General features: G+C 41.2%; 1 protein-coding gene across 1 annotated transcript in view; it reads right to left on the bottom strand.

The window, feature by feature from the left end:
* Window positions 1-15,743, bottom strand: part of LOC126267485 (uncharacterized) — a 140,940-nt gene extending 125,197 nt beyond the window's left edge. Inside the window, exon 1 of the mRNA XM_049972769.1 lies at window positions 15,650-15,743. Within this exon, the coding sequence (XP_049828726.1) occupies window positions 15,650-15,697 (48 nt within the window). The 5' untranslated portion in view covers window positions 15,698-15,743. The remainder of the gene's footprint in view (window positions 1-15,649) is intronic.
* Window positions 15,744-18,469: the final 2,726 nt, after the last annotated feature.

Below are 18,469 nucleotides of genomic sequence, written 5' to 3' on the forward strand. Positions count from 1 at the left end.
GCTAACAAGTGGTGGCAAAGAGAAAATGTAAATGTACTACACTATTTGTACATAGAAACAGTGCAATAACAGTAAACACATAAGTGAATCCGCTCCTTTGGAAGAAGGTAAAACACCATGATATGTACTCAGGGTTGACAGTAATGTACAATAAGGCACACAAACACCACGAAAACTAACGTCCCTACAACACTACTAGAATCACACAACTGACTACCGACCATCCACTGATAAGTAGAGTACCGTGAGTAAAACATCATAATACCCCGCTGACCCATTTAACGGAGCGCCATCGCAACGACTGTGCTAATATCCGCAACCAAGTGTCACGCAGCCCTTCCTATAAACACATGTTTATCTGGGAAAGTATGGGCTTCCGGACCCATATTTCCTGGACTTATTTTTCTTGTTTCGATGAGAACTACCACCTCTCAAAGTATTCGACTTTTTTTAACACCTTGGACAGAAAGAGGTACGTAAAATTCAGTATGCTCCACAGTAAATTTTTGTCAATATTTCATAATAACGTACCTAAAAAGTTATACAGAAAGTCTATTAGAAAAAGCCATGGATAACTAAAAGGATTAAAATATCGTGGAAGAGGAAAGGAGAAGTTTACATAAAAATGGTTCAAATGGCTCTGAGCACTGGGGACTTAACTGCTATGGTCATTAGTCCCCTAGAACTTAGAACTACTTAAACCTAACTAATCTAAGGACATCACACACATCCATGCCCGAGGCAGGATTCGAACCTGCGACCGTAGCAGTCGCACAGTTCCGGACTGCGCGCCTAGAACCGCTAGACCACCGCGGCCGGCAAATTTAGCATATAACTCATGTCCGGTAACGTACCGTTTTCCCGCTACACAGAAAATTCCTCAACCCACGTTTGAATCTCCCTCATTTTTGGCACCACTGACTAGGGCATTGAGGTACGTCTTACACCGATCACCTGTTGTCTCATTCCTACTGCGGGTTTGTTTACATGCCATTCAGCTGAGTTTGTGATTTGTCCAGAGGGGATTGTTTTGTTGATGCATTTGTAGTCTTTGTTCAAACTGTAGTTGTGTACCTGCGGAGTGCCGTTTGTGCCGTTGTGCATGTGGTCTTTGTTAATGCTGCACTACTGTACAGCAGTAATCATTCACTATGGTACAGAATGCAAGCTGTACGTACATTTCATATTTATGTGTCGCAGTTGAGCATGGTAAACTTCACGTTTTCGGAATACTCTTACAGCATGTTATTTGTACGTCGAAGCTCGGTGCAATGGAAGAGCATTTCGTCAGTTTTCCACATCACTCTTTGCTACAGTTTACGAGGGTGTCTCGGAGAAGGATACGCTTACCATCAGCAAGGTCGACTGTGGTGCTACACGGCGGCGCCGCACATCCCATTTTGAAGAGGCTGTACTCCGTACAGTGGAGGAGGTCGGTGATACAAGTAGCAGTAAGATAGCAAGTAGACTAAATGTAGACTACTAAACAGTTTGGCGTGTTCTGTATGAGCAGCAGCTACGCCTGTACCACCCTCGGGAGGTATAGGCAATGCAGCCACAGAATTTTCCGTCAATTGCCCGCTCCTGCAGGTGGTTCTTAAAACTGCTGTGTGGGCGAGCCCGACGTATTTCGGCGGATCCTTTTCACGGATTAAGCCAGTTCACTAGGGAAGGTGTTTTCAGTTCTCGAAGAAATCACGTATGGGCTGATGAAAACACGCATGCTGTGCGGCCCCATGGGTTTCAGGAACATTTGGGCAAGGTTCCTGGAAGGACGTGTGATTGGGGCGTACTTCTTCCACCACATCTCATGGGAGCCACGTACTTTCGGTCCTTAGACGGCGTACTGCATGGGCTCTTGAAGGATGTGCCACTTTGTGTGCTTCAAAACAAGGACGATAGCACACCACCTGCGGTCACTGCAGTCCGAGAGCATTTGGCCCAATGATTTGGGCAACTCTTGCTAGTTAGTGGTAGACCGATTACTAGGCCTGCACGGTCTTCCGACTTGAATAAGCTGGGCTACTACCTTTGGAGCCACATTAAATATTGATTTACGAGATCACTGTGGCATCCGAGGAAGGCCTACTGGCGCGGGTTATGACTGTGGCGGATGTTGGACGTCTAGGGTTTGGTAATCGTGTGTACCAGAACATGGTATGGGGGTACCGTAACTGTTTTGACTACGATGATCGTCACATCGAGCCCTACTTGTAAGCTGACCAGACGATAAGCAGCAGGAGTCAGAGAGCAAAGAGTGTAGTGGTATTTTGTATGTTGTGGGAAAACGGTACGTTTCTGAACATCAGTTCCGATGCTAAACCTAACCGTCTTCGCCCCCCTACAAGTCCTCAATGTTGGTAAAGGGAATTTACTTACACCTTTGCGTTCTAAAAATAACACTGTAATATTTTAAGGAAAATCATTAAAATTTCCGGAATTTTGCATGTCCGGACAGAAATCAATAAAGCAGATAGTAAGATTAAATCTGTATTGGATATCTTGAAATGAGAGACAGGACAAAAAGTCAGCGTGCTGGATAACACAACAATTATACTAAATGACAATGTTGTGACTGATAATTCACAGATTGGAAGCATATTTTACATTCACTTTCTAAATGCAGCGGCAAACGAGGGATTAAAAGGTTCAGTTAAAAAAGCAAGAGAATATACTCGGAAATGTCGTTCCTCAAAACTTTAAGGAACTAGAAGTAGCATCAACACACTTCACTGAAATTAGTAGAATTCCAAACATTCTAAAAACTGGAAGCTGATATGACGTTGATGGAATTTCTAACAGAATTATGAAAAGTTATTCTAAGTGAATAAGTAATATCTTAAGTGATATATGTAATGAATCATTATCACAGGAATTTTTCCAAACAGACGAAAATAGGCAATTTTTAGATCTGTTTACAAGAAAGGCGATGAGAAAAACTTAACTAATCATAGTCAAGTTTCCTTACTAAAGTCATTTTCCAAAATTTTCGAAAAAGTAACATACTCAAGAGCAGTGTCACATTTAAGTGGAAACAATTTACTTAGTACAAAATTTCAAATGGCTCCAAGCACTATGGGACTTAACATCTGAGGTCATCAGTCCCCTAGACTTAGAACTACTTAAGCCTAACTAACCTGAGGACATCACACACATCCATGCCCGAGGCAGGATTCCAACCCGAGACTGTAGCAGCAGCGCAGTTCTGAACTGAAGCTCCTAGAACTGCTCGGCCACAGTGGCTAGCTACTTAGTACATCAATGTTTGAAATCCAGAAGGGTTGTTCAACTGAGTCATACTTATATATGGACTCCAAAATATTGAAAGCATTAAATAACGAGATTTAGTATGTTCTGTGATATTTCCAGGACGTTTGATTCTATACATCATGTAACTCTATTAGAAAAACTAAAGTTTTGTGGAATTGATGGCTTTACACATAACTGGTTTGAATCACAACAAACAGTATGCAAAAAAGTGTGCTGAAAAATTAAAAGAATGTTGGAAGAAGAGAAAAGTTTAGCTGTCGTTGTGAAATCACGAAGGGAGGCCCACAAGGTTCAATTTTGGGTCCACTGTTCTTTTCATATGTGAATGACTTTTCACTTAATATTCATCAAGCAGTATTGGTACTTTTTGAAGATATTAATGTTATAATAAATTCCATTATGGGAGAAGCAACAGAAGAGATTGTTAATCATGTTTTTAAAGTAATTGTTAAGTGGTTCTCTGAAAATGAGCTCTCTGAATTTTGAGAACAGACACAGTATTCAGTTATGCCCAAAAGTAGAATCACACCAACACTATTGATGTAGGACATTAATAGAAGTTAGTAAACAGCTTGGAATGCTCCAAAGTTTTGTATGTACATATTGATGAAAACTTGAACTACAAAAAGAATACTACTGAGCTGTTCAACAATTACTTTCAGATATTTTTACTCTTCATGTAATTTCTAGTCTTGCAAACAAACGACTCAGCATCCTCCACTTAATAACGTCGGGTGGAATAATTTTCTAGTGTAACTCATCACTTAGAAATAAGGTAGTGACTACACAAAAGCCAGCAGTAAGAATAAGCGGTGTTCATCTGTGGTTGCCTTGTAGGTGGATTTTAACTGCACCACCACAACACATATTTTCGCCAACTAAATTAGTCACAAATAATTCAAGATCTTGATTCCCCCCCCCCCCCCCCCCCCATGAAGCACGAACCTTTCCAATGGTGGGGAGGCTTGCATTCCTCAGTCCCGTAGGTGCAACCACTACAGTGAGATATCTGTTGAGAGGCCAGACAAACGTGTGGTTCCTGAAGATGGGTAGTAGCCTTTTCAGTAGTTGCAGGGGCAACAGTCTGAATGATTGACTGGTCTGGTCTTGTAACATCAACCAAAACGGCCTTACTGTACAGATACAGAGAATGGCTGAAACCATTGGGAAACTATAGTTTTTCCCGAGGGCATGCAGCTCTACTGTATGGTTACATGACAAAAGCATCCTCTTGGGTAAAATATTCCGCATGTAAAATAGGCTCCCATCACAATCTATGGGCGGGGCTAATCAGGAGGACGTCGTTATCAGGAGAAACGAAACTGGCGTTCCATGGATCGGAGCATGGAATGTCAGATCCCTTAATCGAGCAGGTAGGATAGAAAATCTAAAAAGAGAAATATGTAGGATAAAGTTAGATAGAGTGGGAATTAGTGAATTCTGGTCAGGTGAATACAGGGTTATAAAGACAAAATCAGATACGCGCAATGTAGGGGTAGGTTTAATAGCGAGTAAAAACATAGAAACGCGATAAAGCTACTATGAACAACATACCGGACGCATTATTGTAGCCAAGACAGACACGAAGCCGACACCTATCGCCGTAGTACAAGTTTATATGCCAACTTGCTCCGCAAATGAGGAGGAGGTTGAGGAAATGTATGATGAGATAGCAAAAATTATTCAGCTAGTTAAGGGAGCCGAAAATTTAATAGTCTCAGGGGACTGGAATTCGATGGTAAGAAAATAAGAGAACGAAAAGTAGTAGGTGAATATGGACTAGGGGAAAGGAATGAAAGAGGAAGACGCCTGGAAGATTTTACACAGAGCATAATTTAATCATAGCTAACACTTGTTTTAAGAATCATGAGAGAAGGTTGCATACGTGGAAGAGACCTGGAGACACCAGGAGGTTTCATATTCATTATATAATGGTTATACAGAGATTTAGAAACTAGGCTTTAAATTTTAAGGCATTTACAGGGACAGATATGGACTATGGCCACAATTTATTGGTTATGAACTGCAGATTAAAACTGAAGAAACTGCAAAAAGCCAGCAACTTAAAAAAATGGTACCTATATAAACAGAAAGAACCTGAGGCAGTAGAGAGCTTCAGAGGGAGCAGATATGGACTATGGCCACAATTTATTGGTTATGAACTGCAGATTAAAACTGAAACTGCAAAAGGCCAGCAACTTAAAAAAAAAAAATGGGACCTATATAAACAAAAAGAACCTGAGGCAGTAGAGAGCTTCAGAGGGAGCATTAGCGAATGACTGACAAGAACAGGGGAAAGGAACAGAGTATAAGAAGAATGGGTAGTATTGAGAGATGAAATAGTGAAGGCAGCAGAGGATCAAGTACATAAAAAGACGAGGGCTACTAGAAATTCTTGGGAAACACAAAACTTACTGAATTTAATCGATGAAAGGAGGAAATATAGAAACGCAATAAACGAAGTAGCCGAAAGGGAATGCAAACGTCTAAAAAATGAGATTGACAGGAAGTGCAAAATGGATAAACAAAAATGGCTGGAGGACGAATGTAAGGAAGTAGTAGCATATGTCACTAGGGATAATATAGACACTGCCTAAAGGAAAATGAAAGAGACCTTTGGAGAAAAGGGAACCACCTGTATGAATATCAAGTGCTCAGACGGAAAACCAGTTCCTAAGCAAAGAAGGGATAGCAGATAGGTGGAAGTGTCTATACAAGGGAGATGTACTTGAGGGCAATATTATGGAAATGGTGGAGATAAGAAGGGAGATATGATACAGCGTGGAGAATTTGACAAAGCACAAAAGATGTGAGTCGAAACAAGGCTCCGTGAGGAGACAACATCCCATTAGAGCTACTGATAGCCTTCGGAGAGCCAGCCATGACAACTCTTCCACCTGGTGTGAAATACCCTCCGACTTCAAGAAGAATGTAATAATCCCAAATCCAAAGAAATCAGGTGCTGACAGGTGTGAAAATTACCGAACTATCAGTTTAATAAGTCACAGCTGCAAAATAATAGTACCAATCCTTTACAGACGAATGGAAAAACTGGTAAAAGCCGACCTCGGGGAAGATCTGTTTGGATTGCGGACAAATGTAGGAACATGTGAGGCAATACTGACACTACAATTTCTCACAGAAGATGGGTTAAGGAAAGGCAAATCTACGGTTATAGCATCTTTAGACTCAGAGAAAACTTTTAACAGCGGTGACTGCAATGCCCTCTTTCAAATTCTAAAGGTGGCAGAGGTAAAACACATGGAATGAAAGGCTATATTCAATTCGTAGAGAAACCAGGTGGCATTGTAGGAATCGACGGGCACAAAAGAGAAGCAGCTGCTGCACTTTTTCCCGATGTTATTCAGTCTGTATATTGAACAAGCAGTAAAGGACTCAATAGAAAAAAATTGGCGTAGGAATTAACGTCCAGGGAGAAGAAATAAAAACATGAAGTTTGCCTACGACATTGTAATTGTGTCAGAGACAGCAAAGGACTTGGAAGAGCAGCTGAGCGGAAATGACAGGATCTTGAAAGGATGATATAAGAAGAACATCAACAAAAGTAAAATGAGGATAATGGAATGTATTTGAATTAAATCAGGTGATGGTGAGGGAATTAAATTAGCAAATGAGACGCTTAAAGTAATAAATGAGTTTTGCTATTTGGGAAGCAGAATAACTGATGATGGTCGAAGTAGAAAGGATATAAAGTATAGACTGGCAAAGGCAAGAAAAGCGTTTCTGAAGAAGAGAAATTTGTTAACATCAAGTATAGTTTTAAGTGTCAGGATTCCTTTCTGAAAATATTTGTAGGGAGTAGCCATGTATGAAAGTCGACATGGACGATAAACAGTATACACAAGAAGAGAATAGAAGCTTTTGAAATGTGATGCTACTGAAGAATGCTGAAGATTAGATGTGTAGATCACGTAGCTAATGAGGAGGTACTGAATAGAATTGGGGAGAAGAGAAATTTGTGGTTCAACCTTACTAAAAGAAGGGATTGGTTTGCAGGACACATTTTGAGGCATCACGGGATCACCAATTTAGTACCAGAAGGAAGCGTGTGGGTTAAAAATCGTAAAGGAAGACCAATAGATGAATAAAGTAAGCAGATTCAGAGGGATGTAGGTTCCAGTTCTTACGCAGAGATGAAGAGGGTTGCACAGGATGGAGTAGCATGGAGAGCTGCATCAAATCAGTCATTGGACTGAAGACCACAACAACGACAACACAATTCAAGAGGAATAGTGATGTTCATATCTACAATACTAGAGGAAAAAATTAGCGGTATTGCCCATTATTAAAGCTGTTAGTGCCTCAGAAAATTCAAAATACAACAACAAAAAGTTGTGGTCATTTACCACATAACATAAAACGTCCGACAGATAGCAAAGCAAATTTTATTTCTAACCTAAAATCATTTCTCCGGGACAGGTCGTGATCTATAAAAGATTTTTTATTTGTAAAAAATTCTTCGGTATGAGTGTCGCTGCATGAGTGGGACTAAAAATAAAAAAAATTATTGAAAAATGGTCAAATATTTTATGAAAAGAATTGCCTAAATGTAAGGAACAAAATAGATTAGAGAAAAATTTGACATGCCTTTGAATGTTGCACGAAACCATGTACAGGAAATGAAATACCAACTGAGAATTTAAACTACAATGTTTAACTTCTAATCTTAGAATTTTAAAGAGTACTAGGGGGTATTTGTCTTGTGGAGTGGTACACCGTGGGCTCAGCAGTTGTATTGTTGTTGACATAATTCTATCATCTATTCCCAAATATACAAAAGTACCAACAACATCTCGGTTTTATAAAAGTTTCAACAGAGAATCCTTCAGGTATTTGAACACTTGAGTAATGATAACAAAACCAACAGCTGTACTGGAATCCAACGCCATTTATCCTTTTAACACATGACGTTGGATTCCAATACAGCTACTGGTTTTGTTGTCATTATTCAAGACTTGACGTCCGGCTGCTGTTCCACTTTCCTTGATGAGGTACGAAAGAATCCTTCAAATATCTGGAAAGAAAACACGCAGTCTTAGTCGGCACATAATTTAGTGCAGATGTTTTTGAGCATCATTCAAAGACACATCAAGTGTTTCTATAATTTCTTGCTCACAGACAAATCATTTCACGAAGCATTTGACCATTTTTCAGTTCCTTTTATTTTTTATTTTCAATTTCTGTTCGGAAAAGTGTTGTTGACATCTCCTAAATTTGTTAACTGATTCGAAGGAAGCTATTCGAAAATCAAATATCAAACCAAAGCAAATTTTTGTACACAAAATATCTACTCATTTTTTTTCACACCTCATTTATTTTCCTAGAGGCGGCTATTCTCAAAGTGTCCCAAATTTAGTAGGTGATTTGAAGTATACCTGTTTGACAGTTGAATATCACACCAATACAACTTTTTATGTGCTAAGCCTTGAAGAGATGAACTTTTTGACAAGTAATTTACATTGGTAGCAGCAGCTGCCCGTAAAATATTTCAATTTTCCTTGAAATCACTAAGATTTTCCTAATTACCTTGATGTCTTTCAAGCAAATAAATATTTTTTGAATAGACTCATTGATGATAACATTAATCACGTTAACATAGTGTGTAATGTTACTCTTTTCATAAAATTTCGATAAAAGATGTCGTCAGTAGATCGAGAGAACATGTAACTAGCTAACTTACTAAGAAGTCTTGTAAAACTTTCTCAGTTTCACTGAGGATAACAGCGTCGTCAGCGGGACTTAACATTGTCATCCTTTCACCCTGAAATTTAGTAACACTTTTAAATCTTTCTTTTTTTACTTTTATTGATTCTCGATGTGTAGGTTGAACAGTAGAGTAGAAAACTGCATCTCTGTGTTACAACTTTGTTAATTAGAGTCTCTGCATCGTCTATGTTTTGTTAAGATTTCCATCTCTCCCTCAGTTGCTCTAATGTCTTCGTAAACCCAAAAGATCCTTAAACTCGCCGATTGGAACGCCTATTGTCTCCCTAATCATCTCCCTGATTACTAGCAATGAAAGCTGTTTTACTCGTATCTGCATTCTCGTGTGAGGCTCTAGACACGTAGGTTATTGATAACTCAGTGTCTGTACGTTTCTGACAACAGTTATTCATGCGTAGCTGGCGCGGCAAGAAAACAGAAACTTTGTGAGTATTCTGCAGCGAACATGCACCTAAGGGGAGGAAACAATGTGGAGACTGAAACTTTCTGACAACTTAAAAGTGTCTCTTACGCTGAACTCGCACCTGGAAGCTTGTTTTTCGAGCGCAATGCTCTTTTTGACCGACCCACCCAGGCACGATTCCTACTCGTCACAAAGCTCTAACAGAAAGTTTCAGGAAGGCGCATACTCCACTACAGAATGGAAGACACATTCTGAATGTGAAGATTCTATGGCAAAAGGTAGACGTATTGTAGGCCCCGTGCTAGATACGCTGGTGCCGTGAACTGAAGTGAGGAATGACAGGAACTCGTCATTATCCAATAACTATAACTAAAGCAGAGACAACTGCGTAGCCGATCAAACGAAGCCGAATCTTTGGTGGAGAACAAAAGCTGAACGAAGTTAAAACAAGCACACAACTATGCGAACAAGCGTTCAATGAATTTGAAAGCAGGAATTCACCTCCTAAGTTGTTAAAAAAGCAGCAAACTTTTGTTCCTGCGTAAAACTGGATTGAAGGAATAAAGTCTTTTTGCCGAAATGCTCATTGAGCTTTGGGTCACCGAAATGGAGGCTGATAAAGCAAAGGTCAAAACTGGTTCGCTGCATAAAATCACAAAGCAGTACTCTCGTTCGATCGTCCCACGGATGTGGATCCTCAGATACAGAAAGACTAAGCGCGGCATTGAAAAAAGAACTGCAATAGCTGGTTCGAGACAAGAGCACATAACGTCAATGTTTCTTCGTTAGGTTATATCCTGAATATGCGCAGGGAGTAGTCTCCCTTCCTGCAACAGTTGACCGTAGGTCGCAGGATAAACCGAGCATTAAGCATGACTGCAAAGAGGCACAGATCGTGCCAGTCTATAAGAAGGGTCGCAGTACGGGAGCGCAGAAGTAGAGGCTTATCACAACGACGTCAATTTCATTTAGAATTATGGATTGTGCTGGGATGTCAGGCTGAACACCCTATAAGCCTGTTATAGTGTAGGTTGTGCTGACAAATAATCACTCAGAAAAAAAAATCGATACGTTGCGCCGTTTCCGAGCTAATTAGAATTGAAGTTATACAATAAGGCCGTTGCGCGCCCAAATTCAAGCGGCCCGCCAGATACAGTTAGTTCAAATGGTTCAAATGGCTCTGAGCACTATGGGACTTAACATCTTAGGTCGTCAGTCCCCTAGACTTAGACCCACTTAAACCTAACTAACCTAAGGACGTCACACACATCCATGTCCGTGGCAGGATTCGAACCTGCGACCGTAGCAGCAGCGCCTAGAATAACTCGGCCACAGCGGCCGGCATACAATTAGTGTGAGTTATTCTCAGAGTGCAGACGATAACACACGACACTATTAACCTTTGGGTCTGGTTCAGTCCTTATTACCTTCCCATGTCCAGTTTTTGTATGGCTCTCTTGTTCGGTTTTAGGAAATCAATGAAGGTCCCTTTTGGCTACACCATCTCTGGCGGTCTGCTCTAATTTGCGCGCGCACTAGTCTGACTGGTTAAGTTCAGTACTACTAACTTGGAAACGGCGCAACGTATCGAATTTTGTTTTCTAAAGATCTATTTCTCAGTAGAATGTACCATGTAACACCCTCACAAGGTTTCCAGACTGTTTCTGATCACCCTGTATATTATGCTCGCTTTTGATGTCATTTCTGAAGATGAACATCTCCTATGTGGAACCCAAAATGGTTTCTGGAAGCACCGCTGGCCGTTGTAGCCGGGCGGTTCTAGACGCTTCAGTCCGGAACCGCGCTGCTGCTACGGTCGCAGGTTCGAATCCTGCCACGGGTATGGATGTGTGTGATGTCCTTAGGTTAGTTAGGTTTAAGTAATTCTAAGTCTAGGGGGCTTATGACCTCAGATGTTAAGTCCCTTAGTGCTTAGAGCCATTTGAACCATTTTGTATCTGAAAGCACCGGTCATGTGACAGCCAGTTTCATTTGCTCAGTAATGAGTTGTATAAAGCAACGGAGAGCTGACTTCCTACTGATGAGATGTAGTTTGACATGCAGACAGGCTTCTATACAGTTCCGTACAATCGACTAGTAAGCAAACTACAAGCGTACGGAATATCCGAATATATCTGCGATTGTGTTGATGATATCCTAGCAAACAGAACTCAGTTTGTCGTTATTAATGGGGAAGCATATTCAATAGCCAAGACAGCATTTGGAATATCTCTCGGTAGTGTTTTTGTATAATTCTCTTTAAGAGCTGCGTTTTGCGCAAATCACACATTGACTGCCACCAGCTGATCTCTTCCAGATCAATTGCTTCAGATGAAAACTGCTTACCTCGTCGTGACCTGAACCGTTAGTGATAAATATTGGTTTTGATCTAAATTAAGAGACACTTTCGACCAGTCCACAAAACTTCTTCAAATTATCCGCCACATTTCTTATCTATTCTTTTAGTTTTAGTATTTACTTCATCACCTTTCTTCATGTGATTCTGGCTTCGTATTTGATCTCACTGTTAGAAAATAAACTCAGATTTTCTAATGTATACAGTACGTCAGAACCACATCTTATTTGCAGTGACATAATACACTGAAGAGCCAAAGAAACTGGTGCACCTGCCTAATATCGTGTAGGGCCTCCGAGAGCACGCAGAAGTGCGGCAACACGACGTGGCATGGACTCGACTAATGTCTGAAGTAGCGCTGGGGGGGGGGGGGGGGGGGAATTGACACCACGAAACCGGCAGAGCTGTTCATAAATCCGTAAGAGTACGAGGGGGGTGGAGATCTCTTCCGATGAGCACGTTGCAAGGCATTCCTGATATGCTAATAACGTTCGTGTCTGGGATGTCTGGTGGCCAGCGGAAGTGTGTAAACTCAGAAGAGTGTTGCTTGAGCCACTCCGTAGTATTTCTGGGCGTGTGGGGTATTGCATTGTCCTGCTGGAATTGTCCAAGTCCGTCGGAAAGCACAATGAATGGATACAGGAGATCAGACAGGCTTCTAACGCTCGTGTCACCTGTCAGAGTCGTATCCAGACGTATCAGGGATCCTATATCACACAAACTGCACGTGCCCCACACCATTACAGAGCCTCCACCAGTATAAACAGTCCCCTGCTGCATGCAGGGTCCATGGATTCATGAGATTGTTTCCATACCCTTACACGCCCATCCGCTAGATACAATTCGAAACGAGACTTGTCCGACAGGGAAACATGTTTCCAGTCATCAACAGTCGAATGTCGGTGTTGACGGACCCAGGCGAGGCGTAAAGCTTTGCGTCGTGCAGTCATCAAGGGTAAACGAGTGGCTCCCAAAGCCAATATCGATAATGATTCGTCTAACGGTTCGCACGCTGATATTTATTGATGGCACAGCATTGAAATCTGCAGCAGTTTGCGAAAGGATTGCACTTCTGTCACGCTGAACGATTCTCTTCAGTCATCGTTGGTCCTGTTCTTGCAGGATCTTTTTCCGAGCCGCAGCAGTGTCTGAGACTTGATGTTTTACCGGTTCCCTATATTCATGGTACACTCGTGAAATAGTCGTACGGGAAAATCCCCACTACTTCGCTACCTCGGATGCTGTATACCATCTCTTGTGCGCCGACTATAACACCACGTTCAAACTCACTTAAATCTTGGTAACCTGTGTTTGTAGCAGCAGTTACCGATCTAAAAACTGCGCCAGACACATATTGTATTACATAGCGTTGCCGACGGCAGCGCCGTATTCTGCCTGTTTACATATCGCAGTATTTGAATACGCATGCCCTTATCAGTTTCTTTGGCTCTACAGTGTAGGTTTTGCGGGCGATGTGCTCCAGCAACTAAACCTGAGAACACTTCTCATCTTAATTCTGACACTTTGTGAGAAAATCTTTTGAAGCAGTTACTTTACTTTAATGGTTTTAATATGCTATGTACACCTGGAGCGGAAATCTCAGCCTATTTGTCCTAGGTGAAACGTGGAGCATTGCTAGCATGTTATTCTGTGTATTCCAGAATCTAAATTTGACTCATGATTACAAATGTGGGTCATGATTACCCTTTCTGATGTGGATGTATATGTTTTAATTAGTTATATCTAGAGAATGCTACATTTATCTTGTGGTTTTTGAAAATATTAGCAGTTTTTGTGATGTGTTGCCAATGTATGTGAAGCTAGATATACCCTGTACATATGTTTTTATATTTATCTTTTGTGGAGTGGTTGCATTGGACCTTTCTTTGCCTTATCTCGTATTGAGTCAAACATTAATGCATTGTTATCAACGACAATCTGTTTCACAATGTCTATTTCCTGTTACATGTTTTCTTGCCTCAAAGGTATTTTGTTTGCTTTTTGTAGCATTTATCTACTGTATATACCGCTTCATACTCCGTGGACGATGTAGAGCGTCACCTCTGTTGACAATATGAAAAAATATCTTTTTAACTTTTTTGTTTTTGACCGTTTACTGTTTTAATTGTGCACTGTGCACAGAAAATCGTGTGTGATGTTTAATGTCTGCGAGTTTCTACACACGTGGACCACAAGAAAACCGTAAGCAGAAGCTTTTCGCAAATTCGACACTTACTCGATATAAATATAGACCCTTAATTAAAAGTTGTGCGTATTTTAATATATAATAGTAAAGACAACAGAATAATGCAGCAGCACACACAACAAAACCACGAGGAAATGTCGTAACTCATGAAAAATGAACTTGAAAATGCTATCATTTCGCGAAGTGTCTCCTGACAAATATAAATAAAAATAAAATCGTAACTATTAGCAGAAAAAGTTATTTTACACACATACCCAGTGTTTGTATGTTTATAGGAATTTATCAATCGTTTCGAATGGATAAAAATTAAATAAATACGTTAGTACAGAATATGTAAGTACACTTGAGAGTCTCGGTTTGCGTCTTACGCTTGTAAGAGAAATGAATGTGTATTACTTCCAAGTTAATCAAAAAGCAATAGACATTCTGTAACTGAAATAATTAGCCATATGATGTACCACGGGGTTTATATTTATAGTATGGAAGATCAGATAATGCAAAGTTTGAACGCATAAACAAATAGTCAAAGGAAAACGCAATTTTTGACAAGACCTATAGTTCAACACCTCTTACAGAATGCTGGAACACCTCTAGTCCCACAGTGAAATGCGAGACTATAATGTTCAGTCTTTCAAACATCACAAGCGGTACAAGAAAACTAACTGTCTTGCCTAAATAAATATTCTGAATTGTATTACAATATTTCAAAACTTGATGTAATTCTGTTGTCTTAATTTTGATAAAATACATATTTCATTTCTACTCATAATCTGCTACTCATGGCGTGTAACATATATTGCATGTACTTTCTATCCTTCGTCGCACAGCGCAAAGTAAGTCGAGGGATACAAACGTAGATAAAAACTGAAGCGCAAGTATGAGTAATACATCTACGGGTACACACGCAGGAGAGAGACGGACGAGGAATAGAGAAGAAATCAGATAATACTAAGGCAGGGACATAAAATTAGATTAGAGTGATACCAGGAGAACGGCTAGAAGAGATAAGATATGAAATGTTAGCCAACGGTAGAGTGAAAACATGCGTGACATTAAGAGCAAATGTGTGAGCAGAACGTGCTGCAGATCATTTTGAAACATGACACCTTAATCACCATACATAAATCTTTCGATGAATCATGGGACGATAGCTATTACTGTATCTTCATATAGAACTGATGATATCTTCAGCTCTATTTACAGGTCTTATTTTATTTGGAATTGATTTCGTTGTTACATTACACGATTTTCAGGCCTCGCTATGTTGCAAGATGATCACGTGGATGCCGGGTAATCGTCTTTATGTATTTTTTGTGTCCTCCTTGAGATGTACAAAGGTGATTACCCGGCATGATCAACCCGCATCGTAGAGGAGCCTGATGTTGGTATAAAGAAACACAGCAGAAAATGATTGCAAATAAAACTTGACCTGTAAAGACTGCTGAAGGTGCCACACCTTCTACATAAAGGCGGCACCAGAACTGTGTGGAAGACAGAGGCAAGGTGTACAGGACTGAGTACAGATGTGATAAAAAGTTATGCACAGCAGGAGAATGGCATGGGTGTACTAGGATTGGCAGCTCTGTCAGTGCCGGAATGCGTGTCACCAGACTACGTGGCGAGAGGCGCCACGTGGCTCTAAACTAGACCAGATGTGGTCGAGACTCACGAGTCCGCAGGCTGCTGTGAGGAGCAGGCTCCTGTCCTTGATCTTCATGGCGCCAGTTTCGTCGGCGTGCACCTCCGGTGAAGACCACAACCCGACTGACGCAGCTGATACCGGCTCCAGCACATAGCCGCAGATAACCGCAGCTGTTGCGAGTTTTATCTCCGTCTGGAGGGCGCTGACAATACAATCAATCGCAAAGTGACAGTATCTGACGAGGACCGTTTTCTATCATCTGTTAAGCAATGACGTGCATCCAGGGTCAGTGCTGACAGAACGTATGGAGCGAAATAAGAGCCAGGTTGAAAATTCGTTCAAGTACTTATCCGACAAATATACTGCTGGCTGTTAAAAATGGAACGCTAGGAATTGTAGCAAATAGTGAAATTTTACTTATTGAGCGTGTACAGTATAGCAAGGAGATTAAATTTGTTGGTGGTTTGGGAGTACAGAGGATGCCAAATTTAGTACCTGTAGCTGCCACCACTTATAGCATCAGTGGCTGTAATACAGCTTGCTATCGAGTTGAACTGAGCTTGGATTACAGATAACTGGTAAATCATTCCATGCTGCATCGGCGCTGCGCCAGCTGGTTGTAGTGGGGAGCAACTGGTGGTGTGCCACACCCTCGGCAAACTATTAATACACGTTGTCAGTGGGTGAGAGATCTGGGGAAGGTACTGGCAGGGTAAAAGTCGAGCACCTTCTGTATTCGAGGCAGGAAAGGACAGTAAGGACAACATGCGGTCTTAGTTATCTTGTTGAAAGATAGACAGGAAAAGGACATTCGCATTAACATGAGAGTATGTAACGTCTGATGTCTAAATTACTACAAACCAGTGGGGTCGTATTGTGTATTCTGTGGTACACAATGGCACCACGCAAGATGGTGTGCCTATGTGATGATAACGATTCGGTACATACTATAAACACACATGTGGATGTTCGTATGTATTAAGTACGTATGTATGTACAGTCCACATCTCCTACTAAACCAGTGGAACAGTTTCAACCGAACTTGGAAGGCATATAACTTACTGGCTGGAAATGGTCGCTGTATGGGTAAGAACCACCTACCTATCAAATGGATTGGCGTGAAAAAGCAGTGTAGCCTGCGAACACGAATACCCATATTTTGCTCATCCAGTATTTAAGATTTCAAATCTTTACGAAAGTTTTTCTTGCTGACAACACCCACAAAATGGTGAAAGGAAAGAAGTTTGTCGCTAACTACATTTTCGTTGTACTTGTGTAAAACGACGTTTTAATTTATTACTTCTTTACTACCAAATCTATTTGCAACACATGCCGCTGAAAGTGTTTACATATACCACTGAAAGCATCAGAAAAGTTATACCAATGTACGACATATAGTTCAGGGTATATACCATCATAAACACTGAGATACGTGCAGAACTGCTGCATCTTGCATGACGTTTCAGTTTAACACTCCTTTATTACTAACTCACAACGCGTTTCGCAGACAGCAGCCACATGTACCACTGGACGTACTGCGAAAATTATATCATTGTACGCCATATAGTTCAGGGGATACAATGTTGTAAACATTAAGCTGTGTGAAAATGAAACTGCATGGTGAAATTCACTAGAGACATGGTGAAATACGTGTACAATTACCTCTCAAATATGTGTGAAATACATCTGACCCTTGAGTACTTGTGCAGAGTTACGAGTGAAATGGTCATCCTAATCCCTGGAATGATTTCAACCAAATTTGGTACTCGTATTATTTACGACCTGGAAAGAAATAGTCACCTGCCATTTACTGAGAGAGGGGTTATGACGTGGAGAGAAAAGGGCGGAGAAAATGGGCAGACAGACGGTAAAGGAGGTGATGGACATAGGTAGAGGGAGAGGGGGATAGTTAGAGAGAGGGGAGGGGGAAATGGATGGGGAGAAGGGAGAGGAGGAGATTGACAGAGAAAGGAAAGACGAGAGGATGGATAGAGAGGGGGGATAGGAAAAGATAGCTAGAGAGAGGATGAGGATGAGATTGAAAGAGAGAGTAGGAGGGAGAGATTTACAGTGGGAGAGGGAGGAGGAAATGGACAGAGAATGTGAAGAGAAGGAGGCAGACAGAGAAAGGAAAGAGTAGGAAATCGACTGAGAGAAGAATGGGGGATAGAGATGAACAGTGAGAGGAGGAAGTAGGAGATGATGATGGAGATGGGTAGGAGAAGGAGGAGATGGACAGAGAGATTGACAGAGAGAGAGGCAGACTGCGATGGTGTGGGTATAGTTACTCCGTCCCCCTGGTCACCAGAATGTTATGCTTGCAGTCTTCTTAATTAGACCCAGTGCTGCTTCTCAAGCCTTGCTTAGATTATAGCTGCAGATCGGTTGATGAGATTGACCCTCGTGCAATTTTCGATGGCCTCTCTAACGACGCTGCCCCTGTAGTCCAAAGTTTGTGCTCAAATCCTGGTACGTTGGTTTCCATTGCCTGAGTCTCGAACAACCAGTACTCTGTGATCACCGACTTGTTTGAGTGCATTAAGCGAGTGTACCGACAGTTTTCTCGGCATAGATCTTGGCTGATGAACACTGCTTGTCCAACATGGACTGCTGTGACAAAAGTCATGGAATAGCTGTTTGATCATATGCAGATAACGATAGTATCGCATACACAAGGTATGAAAAGGCAGTTCATTACCAGACCTGTCGATTGTATTTAGGTGATTCACGCGAGTAGGATTCCGACGTGATTATGGCTGTACGATGTGAATGACTTTAAACGCGGGATGGTAGTTAAAGCCCGGAGAACGCAGTGGCCGACGGCCTTCACTTAATAACAAAGAGCAG

The sequence above is a fragment of the Schistocerca gregaria genome, chromosome 4, assembly GCF_023897955.1.
Source record: "Schistocerca gregaria isolate iqSchGreg1 chromosome 4, iqSchGreg1.2, whole genome shotgun sequence".
NCBI classification, from domain to species: domain Eukaryota; kingdom Metazoa; phylum Arthropoda; class Insecta; order Orthoptera; family Acrididae; genus Schistocerca; species Schistocerca gregaria.